The sequence below is a fragment of the Polyergus mexicanus genome, unplaced genomic scaffold (assembly GCF_030449975.1).
Source record: "Polyergus mexicanus isolate NDT 795.1 unplaced genomic scaffold, iyPolMexi1.0 SCAF_14, whole genome shotgun sequence".
Taxonomy (NCBI): Eukaryota; Metazoa; Arthropoda; class Insecta; order Hymenoptera; family Formicidae; genus Polyergus; species Polyergus mexicanus.
In genome coordinates this window covers 3782130-3797917 of record NW_027223334.1, presented here as the reverse complement: position 1 = coordinate 3797917, position 15788 = coordinate 3782130, and the positions used below count along the sequence as shown (strand labels likewise).

General features: G+C 41.0%; 1 protein-coding gene across 1 annotated transcript; it reads right to left on the bottom strand.

The window, feature by feature from the left end:
* Positions 1-10104: 10104 nt before the first annotated feature.
* LOC138939544 (golgin subfamily A member 6-like protein 22) lies at positions 10105-12440 on the bottom strand. Its single transcript, XM_070307411.1, has 3 exons — positions 11603-12440; positions 11193-11468; positions 10105-10889 (listed from the first exon to the last, which is right to left on the bottom strand). The coding sequence occupies exons 1-3, from the start codon at positions 12438-12440 to the stop codon at positions 10105-10107; spliced, it is 1899 nt and encodes a 632-aa protein (XP_070163512.1).
* Between the last annotated feature and the right edge of the window lie 3348 nt (positions 12441-15788).

The window sequence follows — 15788 nt, the reverse complement described above, 5'->3', positions numbered from 1 at the left end:
AATCCACATTCTGATAGCGCACATTGCCGTGTGCTATTGGGATGTGTGCTAAAGAGAAAATATGTGTTTCTTTTTCCCATAGCGCACATCGCCAGAAAATATGCGTTTCTTTTCCCGATAGCGCACATCGCCGTGTGCTAATGGGACGTGTGCTAAAGAGAAAATACGCGTTTCTTTTCCCGATAGCGCACATCGCCGTGTGTCATTGGGACGTGTGCTAAAGAGAAAATATGCGGTTTTTTTCCCGATATTGCACATCGCTGTGTACTATTGGGACGTGCGCTAAAGAGAAAATATGCGTTTCTTTTCCTGATAGCGCACGTCGCCGTGTCCTATTGAGACATGTGCTAAAGAGAAAATATGCGTTTCTTTTCTCAATAGCGCAGATCATCGTGTGTTATTAGGATGTTTTTTCCAACATATTAATTTATATTAATCAGTTTTTTTTTTGTTATTTTTATACAGCTTATATACCTTAAAATCCTCTGATCTAAATAGTATCGTGAGATACTTAATTCTATCATTTGGGAAAAATATGCTGTGAATATTTGTGAATATTGCACGTATGCTCTGTTTGTACATGTATATGTGCGGGTTTTTTACATCGAATACTACTCTATCTTTTCACCAGTTGCTGCAAGAGCAAAGAGAATGTATAAGAAAAGCACCTTCAAATATATAAACTTCATAATATCTCGATAGTTTATTCATACACATCCACTCAGCACGTGAGCGACAGATTTGTCTGTATTTTCGCGCGTTTTTCTTTGTGCATGTTTTTTGTTCTCTATTCGAACAAAAATAATTTTTATGGACACTTCTCTTGAGAAATATTTTTTATTCAAAATAATATTTCCATTTGCTGTAAGGCAACGAGCATACGGGGAAATTCTTCAAGAAGTCTACTAGACATAAAGAAAAAGAACACAATATCTTGATAATTTATACCCATAGATATGTAACAATGTACCCCCCATTGTTACCCGGCACGTAGACCAGCCGGAAGTCTGCTGCCCGGCGAACACCAGCCGGGCAGTGGCAATGGCGCTTAGCGTCCTATTTTAAATGTTGCAATTCGAAGACGATAACAGAGATACTGTATAGCCGTTATACGGCTGCCGATACGGTCCGAATTCCGAGTACAGCCGAACACCTTCAAAAAGTACCGAGCGCTCCGATACCGAAACGCCGCGTCATTTTCCCGCTGCGGGGTAGTGGCGCGCACCGCTAATTACCGACTCCGAAAACAACTTTACTCCCACCTGAATAAGCGACGCGGTTATCGTTAGGCGCTCGGTATAAAAAGGCCGCCAGATTACATTTAAGGACCAGACCGGTATTTGAATCCGCTCGAGCAGTACGCTCCGAGATACGATACCAGATCCGATCCTAAATTCGTAGCAATGACAGAACGTGAGGTTGACATGTTCGCAGCCTCCGCCGAGCATTCTTGGTTTCCGTACCGTCTCCGAAATCCTCACGCAATTTCGACCAACTCGACGAGAGTGGAGTGTTCGCCACTCTCCTAGATTACAGTCTACTATCCGATCGCTTCAGCTAGACGGACCGTGGGTTCGCTGCCCTGTCGAGACTTTTCGACTCCGACGAGCTATTCTCAACTCCGCGTACGGAAGCAGGGGCGAAGAGTTCTCTGGCCGATTGACGGTATTCGATCTCCAATCGCCTCCCTCCGTACACCTGGGAATACACGGATAACCCATGCGGCAACGATAGACCCGGATTTACGTACTCGCGAAAATAATAACCGCGCCGAAATACTTGTCGCGTATCACTACATTGTATTCCGCGCGCCGTCAAAATAAACACGGTCTTGCCGTGCGCCGACGATTTCGATATATCGAAACTAACGCCGGAATAACTAGCGCAAATTTATTGTCACGCGCTCCCGATATTCCGCGCCGATTTATCACGCAATTATTATAGCGCACCGAATATCTTTCGCGCTCACATTATTATTCGCGTTCTGTCATCCATTGCGAACCCGCTTCGCGGGTTATAACACCATTATATTTTGACTACAGCCGGAAGAGGCAAAATAAATTGACTTAATTATACCCAACGTCTACCGTGTGTCTCACCCCTTTCTCGAGCCCTGATCCCAATTGAGCTAATCCGCGCGCTCGCGAAAGCGGACCTGTTATAGATATATATGTATTGTGACGTGACGTTTTTGGGACGTCCGTCACAAGGGCCGAATGGCCCGATCGGGGGCGGTTTTTCGGGGGCCTGCGTCTTCCTAATTTAGGGAGAGAGCGGCCCGATGGTCAGATCAGCGGGATCTGACTTTCGGTTAGAAAAATCGAAAATGTAAGCTCGAGATGAGCCCGCGAATTGGTTGTCGGCACGAGATCGAGCGGCGGGATTCCATCCGGCGGAAGGAGAGGAAGAGAGAAGAGCGGGAGTCCAGGACACCAAGGACACAGGAGACGTTAGGTCGTAATTGTTAACTATTAAAAGACACTTTTGATGGCTAGTAAACATCGCTGCCGGTACTGTATATTTCTTACGGCAGGAAAGGAGAGCGGAGGGCCGGAATAATCCGGCCAAAGGGGAGGCCACTCCACCCGCACGAAGCGAGGGAGTCCCAAGGACGGGGCGACGAGCGGACTCTCAATCCGGAACCTATTCCATCAAATAGGGAAGAGAGCCGATCGGGCGCAGCCGTAAGCCCGCACCTTTAAGCCGAACAAGAAAATCTGGGAAACTCCGGGGTGATGAAACCACCAACACGGCCGTGATGACAACAAGGATTGCAGGACGGCCCTGCGTAACGCGAAAGCGCCACAAGTGGCGCGATAGCGATTTATCGCGCCGGCGTGTCTCCTGCAGGACTCTCGCTCGGCACTGTTCGGCGAGCCGTTAGGAAGGACGCAGGTCGCCCGGAGCGTACGAGCGAGCACGAGATCGCAAAGGAAAGGCCGAGATATTCCTGCCGGTGGGACGAGCGTCGTCGACCCGATTTTGTTGCCGAATAATTGTAGGTAATTAATTCGGATGAGTCGCGCCCTTAATAGTTGTCGAGCCACGCGTTTTGGTGGATTAACTTGGTGAATATTTTTGGTAGATTAAGTCGCACGGCCGACGGGCACATGTCGCTCATCCGAATTAGATAAAGTAGGCTCTCTCTATTCACTTCGCTGCCGCCGACAATTATTAGTGTTATTTTCGCGTTTGTCTGTATAATATGTTGTGAATTATCGTGATTTTTGCGTTCACGCGATCGATATTCCGACTCGCGCAAAGTATTGCGCCGCGCGACTCGTACACCACAGTCGTTATCAATAGTTTCCGTATTGTTTCTGTGTATTGTTAGCGCGTGTTTTGTGAGTATTGTAAGAAATTAGAATCAGGAGAAAGCGAAATCCTAAAACTTCGTACAATAAATCTATCGGGTGTCTTTGAGCCCGCTATTAGTTTCCGCGAGTCATTCGAGCTAGAGATTAGGCATTTCCACGTAAAGGTCGCCGTCATGGTTATTGAGACGTATATCGGCTTACCGCGAGCCGGACCAACGGACCGATTTGAGTCGTGCAATCTAGTATTTTCTATTATACCGAAGCGGATTCACGAGCGTGCGTAAAGTAGTTACCGGCGTATTCGAGAGATTTCTTTAGCTGTCGCGGCCTCATTAAGTTTCGTACGGCGGAAATCCTCGCAGCCGAAAAGTCGAGATAAAGCGCGTAAGATGCCCGGTAATTTGATATTGTTGCGCACGGTCGTGCCGATCTCCGCGGAAATAATATAGCTTATTCGCCTGTAAAATAATTACTGTCATCCAAGGCTATTATTTATACGAACTGCTGTATACTCTTGTTTCTTTCGTTTTAAATATATTATTGTTATCTTTGTTTTAACCGACCGAATGCTCATTTTGGCTCCCGTGTTCTTGACTCTCAAGATTTCTCCCGTTTTCCCCGAACCCCCCCCCCCCCCCTCTACTATTTCGGGTATACTGAATAGCCGCGGAATTTTGCCGTCGCGTTTATTATCGGTCGCGCGATTATCTTTTGGTGTTGCGTTTTTTTCGTGAATGGTGCGGCCTGCCGTACCTGGCGCCCAACTTGGTTTATTTGCGATTCCGGGAATTTTTGTGGATCGCGAGATTGATATTCGAAATACGCGCCGAAGGTGTACCATGGGCATTGGAGAACCGCCCGCCGAAAAAATAATTATTAATTAAATAATTTTAAAAGAAATATACGGTTACAGTATGTAGATTGAAGATTAGCCTTTAATACGGATTGTTTTTTTGGCCGTATGTTCCAGCCCTCTCCCCTACAGGGGGGCTCCACTTCCGGAAGATATAACCTAACCCAAACCTATATATTTCTGATATACTGTGTCCGATCGGGGCTGTGTCCGATCGGGCCTGTGTTGGTATGAGCCTGTGTCCGATTGCAACCATATGTGTCCGATCGGAATTGTGTCCGATTGAGTCTGTGTCCGATCGAGCCTGTGTCCGACCGGGACTGTGTCCGATCGGGTCTATGTCCGATCGGGAAATATTGCCGTATTCGATCGATAATGTGCGCAATCGAGACTCATTCTTCTGACATGTTACGCATATGTTCTTTGTTTGGGCCTAATTTTTCAGTTTTCAGATCTCTTTTTAAGAAGCTTTTTGTTATTCTTTACATTTCTTACTCACTACATTTATTACTCTCTACTAGTTGTACAACCTCTGCCCTATGAGGTGTTAGGTACTGGTTAGATCGGTGTCAGGAGCTGGATGGCAGGACGGGATCTGGTCTCGATTCCTCGGCCGGCCGGGCTTATATACCCGGCCGGGGCCTCCTACTCTACTGTCGGCCCGGGAGTGGGGTCGATTCCGCGTGGGGACCGTGAGAGAGATAGCGCGAGTCGAGAAGCGGGAGCGCATGCAGAGCGAGAGCGTGTGTATCTGTGAGCGAGAGCGCATGCTGAGAGAGGCGGCGGCGGGACAGGTAGGGCTGGGTGAATAAGCAAGCCGTGTATAGACATATATATATTTGTTGGATACAACAGGTCAGGCCCGTAGTAACGGTCCTACCGTTACATCTCTATTGTAGACGCCGCTTTACTTTACCTCCACAATAGGACAGACGTCTTGTTCTCTTCAACTTAATTATTACGTTACGTCTTACGTTTGATTGTTTTATGATCATCTTATGGGCGCGTTCCACCTAATGCCCGCAACGATTACGGTATCATTTGGTTTTTGTTGTTCACCGAAAGTTAAACAAAGGCCACGTTCAGCATATTTTCTCTTTAGCACACGCCCTAATAGCACACGGAGACGTGCGCTATCGGGAAAAGATACGCATATTTTCTCTTTAGCAGACGTCCCAATAGCACACGGTGACGTGCGCTATCGGGAAAAGAAACGCATACTTTTTCTCAAGCACACGTCCCAATAGCACACGGCGACATACGCTATCGGGAAAAGAAACGCATATTTTCTCTTTAGCACACGTCCCAATAGCATATGGCGGCGTGCGCTATCGGGAAAAGAAACGCATATTTTCTCTTTAGCACACGTCCCAATAGCACACGGTGACGTGCGCTATCGGGAAAAGAAACGCATACTTTTTCTCATGCACACGTCCCAATAGCATATGGCGGCGTGCGCTATCGGGAAAAAAAACGCATATTTTCTCTTTAGCACACGTCCCAATAGCACACGGCGATGTGCACTATCGAGAAAAGAAACGCATATTTTCTGACGATGTGCGCTATCGAGAAAAAAAAACGCATATTTTCTGAGGATGTGCGCTATGGGGAAAAGAAACGCATATTTTCTCTTTAGCACACCCAATAGCATATGGCGATGTGCACTATCGGGATGTGGATTATTGAGAAAAAGGGTAAGTCAAGTAATGTTCGCTATCGGGACATTGTGTGCTTTACTTTGTGCGCTATCGGGATAATGCGCCATTTATTTTGAGTGCTATCGGAATGTATGCTAAAGAGATGTGAGCTATCGAGGATTATGTTAATTTTTATGTGTGCTAAGGGCCGTAGGCTATCGAGAAAAGGGAATTAAAGTAATGTGCTCTATCGGGACAATATGTTTTTTTTATTGTGTGCTATCGGGATAATGCGCGTTTTACTTTGTACGCTATCGGGATGATGCGCAATTTACTTTGTGCGCTATCGGGATGATGCGCCATTTACTTTGTGCGCTATCGGGATGTGTGCTAAAGAGATGTGGGCTATCGGGAATTATTTTAAATTTTTTCTGTGTTATCGGGATGTGGGCTATCGCACCGTGCGCTAACGGGACCCTCCCAAGAAGAACGAGGAAGAAACAAAAACAAAAAAAATGAGAAATTGGATATCTTATAATTGAAATAAATGTAGAAATACACAAGTATTGTAGAGTATATGATTTTGTGAGTATACTAAGGTGCTTTAAATGTTGGGGTTTTAACCGCATGGCAAAGGACTGTAAAAAGGAAGAAACGTGCCAACATTATGCAGGAAGGTACAAAGGAAGCGATTCCAAGATGAAAACAAGAAAATGCATAAATTGCATAGAAAGAATCAGAAGGTACAATAACAACAATATCGAGGATGACCACGAAGCAACAGACAGAGAATGCCCAACGTACCAAAAAAAGGATAGAAGAGGAAAAGAGTAAAAGACTAGATTGGGAATAGAACGAAGTCTAGAAGAAAATCATATCTTCATGTGTTCAAATGCAAGAAGTTTAATTATTCATAAAGATGAAATGGAAGTCCAAACATTTAAAGGGATAAGTCCGCTAGTAGTAGCACTAACCGAAACAAGGTTAACTGAGGATATAGATGACTCCGAAATTAATATAACAGGGTATAATACGGTAAGATGCGATGGAGAATCGAAAACAACTGGAGAGGTTATAATATATATAAAAGAAAAAGTTAAATATAAGGTACTATTTAGAAGAAAAGTAATAAGGAATTATTGGTGCGTAGCGGTGTAGATAAATGAAAGAAAGTTATATACGGGAGCAGTTGTAGTTATATATCATTCACCAAGTACATCAGATGCAAATTTTGTGGAACGTATGATAGAATGGAATGAAGAATTAAATATCAAAGGACAATTTATAATATTAGGAGATTTCAATATAGACATGAAAACAATGACATTTTATGTAAAAAAATTTAAAAAAGAATTATTAACGTTAGGAGTAAAACAATATGTAAAGGAGGCGACAAGAATTACGGAGAAAGGCCAAACAATAATAGACCTAGTTTTTTCGAATAACAAACAGAGGATATGGTAAACGGTATGATGCCAGATGGGCTGAGTAACAGAATAGAATTAGTAAGGGATAGAAGCGATATGGGAACGAGACAAGCACAAAATATAAAGATACAACTGAGGAAAACAATAAGTGCACAACAAAGTTTAATGTATGAGGGGGTTAAAATATATAATGAGTTACCGAGGGAAGTAAAAAATACTGAAAATCTCTTTAACTTTAAGAAGCGTGTGAAGAAATACATATTAAGCAAAAGATAATATATATGTACACGAACATATATATATATATATCTGCAGTGGAGAAGATGTGTCAAACATCGCTCCGCAAAAGTAATAACTTTTAGATGGTTAAATAATTACGGGAAGTAATAGAAAGTTATTCAAGTCATATCGGCATAGAGAGGTATTAGCCATGAGTATTATCTAGCCGGGATATGCTGATTTGTGGGCGTGAGAAGTGCATTTCCTGTCTGGGACATCAAAGTCTCATACGACAGGTAGACATTAAAAGTGGACACAAAAAATGTATGACAATAGAACAGAGGTGACTGATCGCTTACGCTGATATTAGCGGTTTCGGCCGATAATTATCGGCATGGACGGTGAATATATCGATGCTCGGCATGTAAAAAGACAATAAAAAAGTAGTGGTGACATGCAAGTCTTGCTATCAGGTAAATCGTATTAAGCTGTTTTATCATCCAGGGTGTGTAAGCAAGCATAGGATTTACGATAGAAATCAAGAATTGGTACCGTATTCTGGCCTATTTGACAAATTTACAATTAATAATATTTATTTAACTTCAGCCATATAGCCAAGAAGTGGACTTGGTTTACAAATTCTCCTTATCCGCACATACCTCACGCATACACATTCATACCTTTTACAATTCTAAGACTAGCTAGGACTAGCTTATTTATTCCATTTCATATTATTTTATCTTATCTCCTTTTCTTTTCACATCTCTACTTTCTTTTCCTATTTTTTATTATTAATTCCTTTTCCAGCCACAATTTCCGCAGTATCCTACCTTTCTTATTATTTAACTCATCACTCCAAATACTATCTTCTATTTCCTTACAATTTTTCCCTAAATCTTTAAACCAATTTTTTATCCGTTCGCATTCTTTTACATAGTGACTCATACAATCTTTTCCATTACCGCAAAATACACACAATGTTTCCTCTTCCTCCAACCAATATTTATTCCCCTCTTCCATATTTCCGCACCTTACCTTTAACAATGCCCTTATCATATCTCCTATGTTGCCTTCGTCTACACTATTTTTCCTCAGATAACTTGGTCCTTCATCTCCTGTTTCCAATTCCTTATATTTCTTGTTGTATCTGGCCTCTCTAATTTTACCTTCCTCTGCTTGCCTTTGCACCACCCAATCTCTCTCTCCTAGTTCCTTCCTTAAATCGATCCCCCTCTGTCTTAGGTCTTCTAATGCTTCTATACCCCATCCATTCCTATTATAATATTTCTCCCTCTCCCTACTATACATATCTTTCCATCCATTCTTTTCTTTTTCAATCCAGCACCTTTTCATCCATCTCTCCTATCTTTTCCTCATATTTAACTGCCCTCAATCCCCATTCAATTCTTAGTTTATTCAGTCTTAATTCTCTTGTCATTAGGTACCTTGGTGTACAAAAATCTAACCTGAAAATCCATCTTACATAGTCCAGCATTATTTTCTCTAATTCTTTCTTCTCTTCCCATCCCCATATTTCCACCCCGTAGGACATTACGCTATGTACCAAATACCTAAACAACCCCCACCTTCTGGTAAAATCGCCCCACATATCCGCTCTCCCAACCCCCATGTTTTATTAGCTGCCAACCTTCCCTTATTACTTATATCCTTTATATGATCCTTATAATTACCTTTATTGTTAAACACGAAGCCTAAATATTTGAAAACATTTACCTCTTCAATTTCTTTTCCTCTCCATTTCCAACTTTCCTTCTTTTCTCTGTTTCCTCTATTGAAAACTAACACTTTCGTCTTCTCTGTACATAAAATCAAATTCCTTTTATTTAAAAACCTCTTCACTGTCTGCATCATATCTAATAATGCCTGCCTGTTCTTTGCCAAAAACACCATATCATCCGCATACTCTAACGACCATAATCTCTTATTACCTATACGTACACCCCCTACGTTCCGCATTTCCAGCTCCTTACCTATATCCGCTATATACAGATTAGACAAAAGTGGACTCATCACACATCCCTGACGTACTCCCTTCGTTGTTCTAAACTTCGCTGTGACCTCTTCCTTTACTCTTACCGCCATTTTTGTTTCCTCATATATCCTTTCCATCCTCCAGACAAGGTCCGCCGCTACCCCTTTTCCTTTTAGTACATTCCATAACTGTTCTCTCTCCACATTATCGAAGGCTGCTTTTAAGTCCACGAACAAGGCATAGATTCTTCTTTCCTTACTTTCTTTCATCTTTTCCCTCTGAACTATGTGGTTCAACACAAACACATTATCTATCGTTGCTCTTCCTTTTCTGAAACCTGCTTGACTCTCCGGTAGCAGACCCAACCTTTCTGTTTCCTCCTCCAGTCTGTTTCTCAAAATCTCAGCGTAGATCTTATATGCCGCGCACAGCAAGGATATACCTCTATAATTGCCTACTATGTTTGCATCTCCCCTCTTGTATAATGGAACTATTATCGACATTCTCCAGTCCTTAGGTATGTACCCCTCCTTCCAAATCTGCCTCATAAGTTCCACCAAGCCTTTCCTCACTCCGTCACCACCAAATTTCCAAGCCTTCATAGGTATCCCGTCTACGCCTACTGCCTTCCTCTTTTTTAATTTCCTTATCGCATCCCTTATTTCCTCTTCCTCCACCTGTCCTTCTGTCTGCTTTCCTCTTCTCCTTCTTCTGTTATTGTCTCCTCTTCAGTTTCCCTAGACATTCTGGGCTCATCCTCTTGTCCTATTGTCTCTCCCTCCAACAAGTTCATGAAATGCTTTCTCCACGCTTCTTTACTTATGTCTGCTGCTTTCCATTCCTTCTTTTTCCTCCTTTTATTTATAAAACTCCAAACTTGCGTTGTATTCTTTAATTTCCTCAACTCCTTCTCTTCCCTTTCTCTGTTCTCCCTTTGCTTTTTTTCTGTCAGCTCTCTCAGCCTCTTCTTTTCTTCCAGATATTTCTCTCTTGCTACTCTTCCTTTCCTCCATCTCTTGTAACATCTTTGCACCTCCCTCTTCTTCCTTGAGCATTGCTTATCCCACCAGTCTTTGTGGCCCAACTCTTTTCTTTTCGTTGTTACCTTTTTCTTTATCATAGCTTCATGTATCATACACTTAAGTCTATCCCATTTTTCCTCAATTGTATCCTGCCTGTCTGCTTCCCATGGTGCCATCTCCAGGTTTTCTTTATACCATTGTATGGATTCTTCATCCCAACAAATCCTCCATTTCTCCTCTCCTTCCTTCTTGTCCTCCTCTTCTTGTTCCCTTCTTCTTCCTCTTCTGTCTTTATCTTCCAGCGTTACTATAACTAGCATGTGATCAGAGTCCACTCTGTCGCCTACCCTGAAATCTACTACTCTCTCGTACACTCTTTCGCTACTGAACACGTAATCGATCACTGTATTGCCCCTCGCACCTACATACGTATATTCCCCTTCCCAATCTCCTTTCGTTGACCCATTCAACACATATCATCCCTTTTCTTTAATATATTCTATCAAATTCCTTCCTCCATTCCCTATCGTCTTATCCTTACTTTTCCTCTCTATTCCTCCTTCCTCTTCTTCTCCTCCTCCTAATTCTCCTATTCTAATATTAAAATCGTCTCCTACTATTATTTGCCCATTTTCCTTTCCTCCCATCCATTTCTCTATTTTCTCTTCTAAAATCTTCCAATTCTCCTTATTATACACAGAGATAATATATAGTGTATCCTTACCTTCTTCAATTTCTGAAACCACCAAATCCTCTTCATCTTTACCTATTATCCTATCGGTTCTATTTCCCCACTTCCTTCTCTTACCTATTATAAAACCTCCTTTCGCTCTTCCCTTTCTTTTTTCTTTAACTGCGTATTTACAACCCCATTCATGTGTCTTGGGCAGCCTATCTTTCCACTTACTCCAACCCACCTCATCTATCCAAGTCTCACTTAAACTAATAAAATCATACTCCCCAATGTATCTCCAGAAATCTACCCCCTTATTTCCTATTCCTGCGACATTCCAAAATATGACTCTTTTGTCCCTATTACCTATCCTACTACTCTTTTTATTCCTTTCCACTCCTTGGCTTATGAAAAATTCTCATTATCCTTTACATCTCCTTTCTCTCTCTCATCTACCCCACCTTCTCCTTCCCTCATATCCTCCTTATTCAAATCTCGTTCTATATCCTCCCACGTTTTCCACACCCCCTTTATCCTAACTCTAGCATATCCCGCTTTCACGTCCTCCCCTTTGCTTCTCTGTTCTTTAACCCATCTACCTATCCTTTCTTGTCTTTTCCTTTCCTCCCACGTTAAATCATTTTCTATAAAAATCTTTCCCCCTTTTAACCTATTTTTATTTCTCATCACCCATTTCTTGTCCTCCTCTTTATCTATTTTGACTATTATCACAGGCCCACTTATTCTCACGCTTATTATTCCACACGCTACTCCCAGTCTGCTCTTCAGGAAATCTTTTGCCCATTCCCTCCTATCTTTATCTAATTCCTTTACATCTATCCCTTTTATTACTATATTGTTCCTCCTCTCTGCCCTTTCTTTCTCTGTCACCATTCTTTTCAACCTCTCTATTTCCTTACTACTCAATCTATCTTCACTTATTGCTGAGCTCCCCGAACCTCTGAAACTGCTTCTCCTACTTCTACTTTCCCTACTTTTTCCTACATAACTATCTGATACCTCCCCCTCTTCACCTGCAATATTGTATTCCCGCTTTAGATCTTCCACATCTCTTTCCATTCTTCCTATTCCTTCTTCGATATTGCTCAATCTATCCTCCCAGACTTTCTCTTTCCTCTCCATATTTCTTATTCCTTCCTTTAAACTCTCCTTTATACTCTCCTTTATTCCATTAATTTCCTCTTTTACCCATTCTTTTAATTTTCTTAATTCTAACTCTATATTATCTTCCTCTTTTTCTTCCCTAAACGTAACTCTGTTGCCCGTTCTCTTTGCCATCCTAACCTCAAAACTTCGTCGCTACTCTTTACCTCCCAAGATCTTCCCTTCTCTTGTACTGCCACGCTTCCCTTCCTTCGCTACCCTTCCTTTCCTTCCGCTCTCTTTTCCTACTTAACTTACACGCTCCTACTTACCCGCTTTACACTTAAATACAACTAAAACTATCTCACATACCCAATACGCATTCACTCGCTCACACGCCCTCTAACCAAGTCCTGACAAATTTACAATTGAAAGTAAAGCAGGTATGAAGAAGGCATTGGCAGTGGCCAGGGGCAACAGGGACAAGCTAGGTTCTACAGGATCTATAGATTTGTTTACGACGCCAAGTAGTGAAAATAGAATATCAGGAGCGAGTGAATCATCGACTATGGACGTAAAAATAGATTGGCTGGTAAAAATTATAAAAGAAATAAAAGATGAAACAGCATGTAAAAAGGAAATTAAAATGATGGTCAAGGAATTAATTTAAGAAGAATTGGGAAATGTTAAGCAAGAACTACTAGAAGAATTGAGGAGAATGATACAGGGAGAAGTATGTGGCTCAATAGGAGGAATACAAAGGAGCTATAATGAAGCGGTTAAAGAAAAAAAGAAAGAAAATATAATTATCAAACCCAAGATTCAATAAGAGAGTGAAGTTACAAAAAAATTGATAAAAGAAAAGGTAGATATCAAAAACATGGTGATGGAAATAACGAAGCTAAAAAAAAGAAGGAAGAAAACAGTGATCATGGGTTGTGAAACTGGAGAAGAAATAAAAAAGTTGAAAGCCATAGTGCAGGACAAACTGGGAGAAAATTTTAAAGTTACAGAATCACCGCAGATGAAGTCCAAAATAGAAATTATCAATGTCAGCGAAGAAAAAATGAGGATGATGTTGATTTAATAACTACAATAAAGAAGCAGAATAGAATTGATGCAATAAATGATGGATTCCAAATGCGAATAGTGAAAATTGTCAAAGAAAAGAGAAATAATAATAATCAACTTAAAAGAAGAGAAAAAGAAGAAGGTTCGATAATAAGTAGATGAAGAAATGCATGAATTGATGTTGAAAAAAGAGAAACTAAATGTAGGATGGAGAAAATGTTCTATATTCAATCACATTAATGTTAAAAGATGTTTCAAATGCTGGGGATACTATCATATTGCAAAAAATTGTACGCGAGATGAAATATGCCATAAATGTACAGGAAATCATAAAGCAATTGAAGGTACGGCCACAAAAAAAATGTGTAAATTGTATGTTTAAAATTCAAACATACAATCTGAAGATAAGTGATGAACACGACGCCCTTAGCCCGGAATGTCCAACATTTAAAAGGGCGATAAGGAGGAGAAGACAGCTGGGAAGATGCAAAATAGCAACTACAGAAGGAAGCGGAAATAATATTCTATACAAACGCGCAAAGTTTGATGGCGCATAAAGATGAGATGCAGCATCAGATTATGAAAAAAATAAATCCGGCATTCATAGCGTTATCAGAGACAAGATTGACCGTTGAAATTGAAGACAGTGAAGGGAACGTACCAGGTTATAGTATAATTAGATGTGATGCTGAAAATAGAAATAAAGGAAGGATTGTTTTATGTACAGAGTGATCCGAAACAAGTACAGTGTCCCTGAAGGATCGTATTCCTTAATCAATTCTAAGACGATTTTTCCTTTACGAAAATTTCTGAAGCTTAATTTTTAAATTATAAAAGGAATTAATGAGCGAATTACGGGACGAGTACAAAAGGTAGGCAGGGGCAACGCAACACATCGTCTGCTGCAGGCGCTTACGCGAGGCGTTCGCTACAGCTGATCGAGCGCTACCACGTACCTGTCCTGTAATTCGCTCACTATTTCCTTTTATAATTTGAAATCTAAGTTTCAGATGAATATTTCGTAAAGGAAAAATCTCTTTTAGAAATCATTTAAGAATACGATCTCTTAAGAACGAACGATTGTTCTAAATCACCCCGCTACTGCGCTCGATCAATTGTTGACTATACGCGACGAGTGTGTATGTGTGTGTGTGTGTGTGTGTAAGAACGTATACGCGTATTACATACACACCCACACACATACAGTCATCGCGTATAGCAAACAGCTGATCGAGACACACACACACTCTCTCTCTCTCTCTTTCTCGCTCGTCTTCTCACTTGCTCAGTCACTTACTTCTTACCTTAAACAGATCATAATTGCTGCACGATCGTGGATGCACACGAGAAATGTTTTTTACGCAAATGAATTCTTTTTACTTCTTTTTATAATTAATCGATAGTGATCGATTGTAATTATTCGTTATAATCGTTAAATTTTTTTATTTTATCGATTAAGTGCGTAAGTAAAAGTGTAAAAGTGTCTCTACAATTCATGAATGAAAAAAGCTTTGCTTATTGCTTGTGTTTCTTATTACGTGTGTCACATTGGAACATCTCACATGGGAATATTTTTCATGCCATCCACGGCCATGCAACAATTATTTGTGAACAATATGAAAAATCGAATCTGTACAAGGTAAGAATAAGCGAATGAGTGAGTGAGTGAGTAAATGAGAGAGAGAGAGAGAGAGTGATTTTTAGTGCGTGTGCGTGTGCGTGCGTGCGTGTGTATGTGTGTGCGTGCGTGTGTATGTGTGTGTGTGTGTGTTACGCGTACACGTTCTCTCTCTCTCTCTCTCTCTCTTACACACATACACACGCACGCACACACACACCCATCGCGTGTAGCAAACAGCACCTAATAGTGATCAACCGTAGCGAGCGCCTCACGTAAGCATCTGCATCGGACAGTGAGTTGCGTCACTCCTGCCTACCTTCTGTACTCGTTCTGTAATTCGTTCTAACTATTTCTTTTTGTAGTTTAAAAACTAAGCTTTAGACAACATTTTCGTAAAGGAAAAATTGTCTAGAATTGATTCAGGAATACGACCTTTTAAGGACAAACGTTTGTTCGGGATTCGGACAGTTTGCATTGCCCCTGCCTACCTTCTGTCCTCGTCCCGTAATTCCCTTAACTTCCTTTTTATAATTTAAGAACTAAACTTCAGATATAAAATTTTCGTAAAGGAAAAATGGTCTTAGAATTGATTCAGAAATACGATCTTTTAAGGACAAACGTTCGTTCCGAAACACTCTGTACATATACAGGATGTATCATTTTAATTTGATACCAGCTGAATATTTCTTAAAGTAAAACAGATTAGAAAAAATGTTTCAGACAATAGTTGCATGGTTTCGAGAGGGCCATATGATAAAAATATGGACTTGACCTTGAGTGACCTTTTCAAGGTGAGGTCAATGTGATCGATGTTTTTTTAAATGGAACTTTCATTTTCTATTGCATATTTT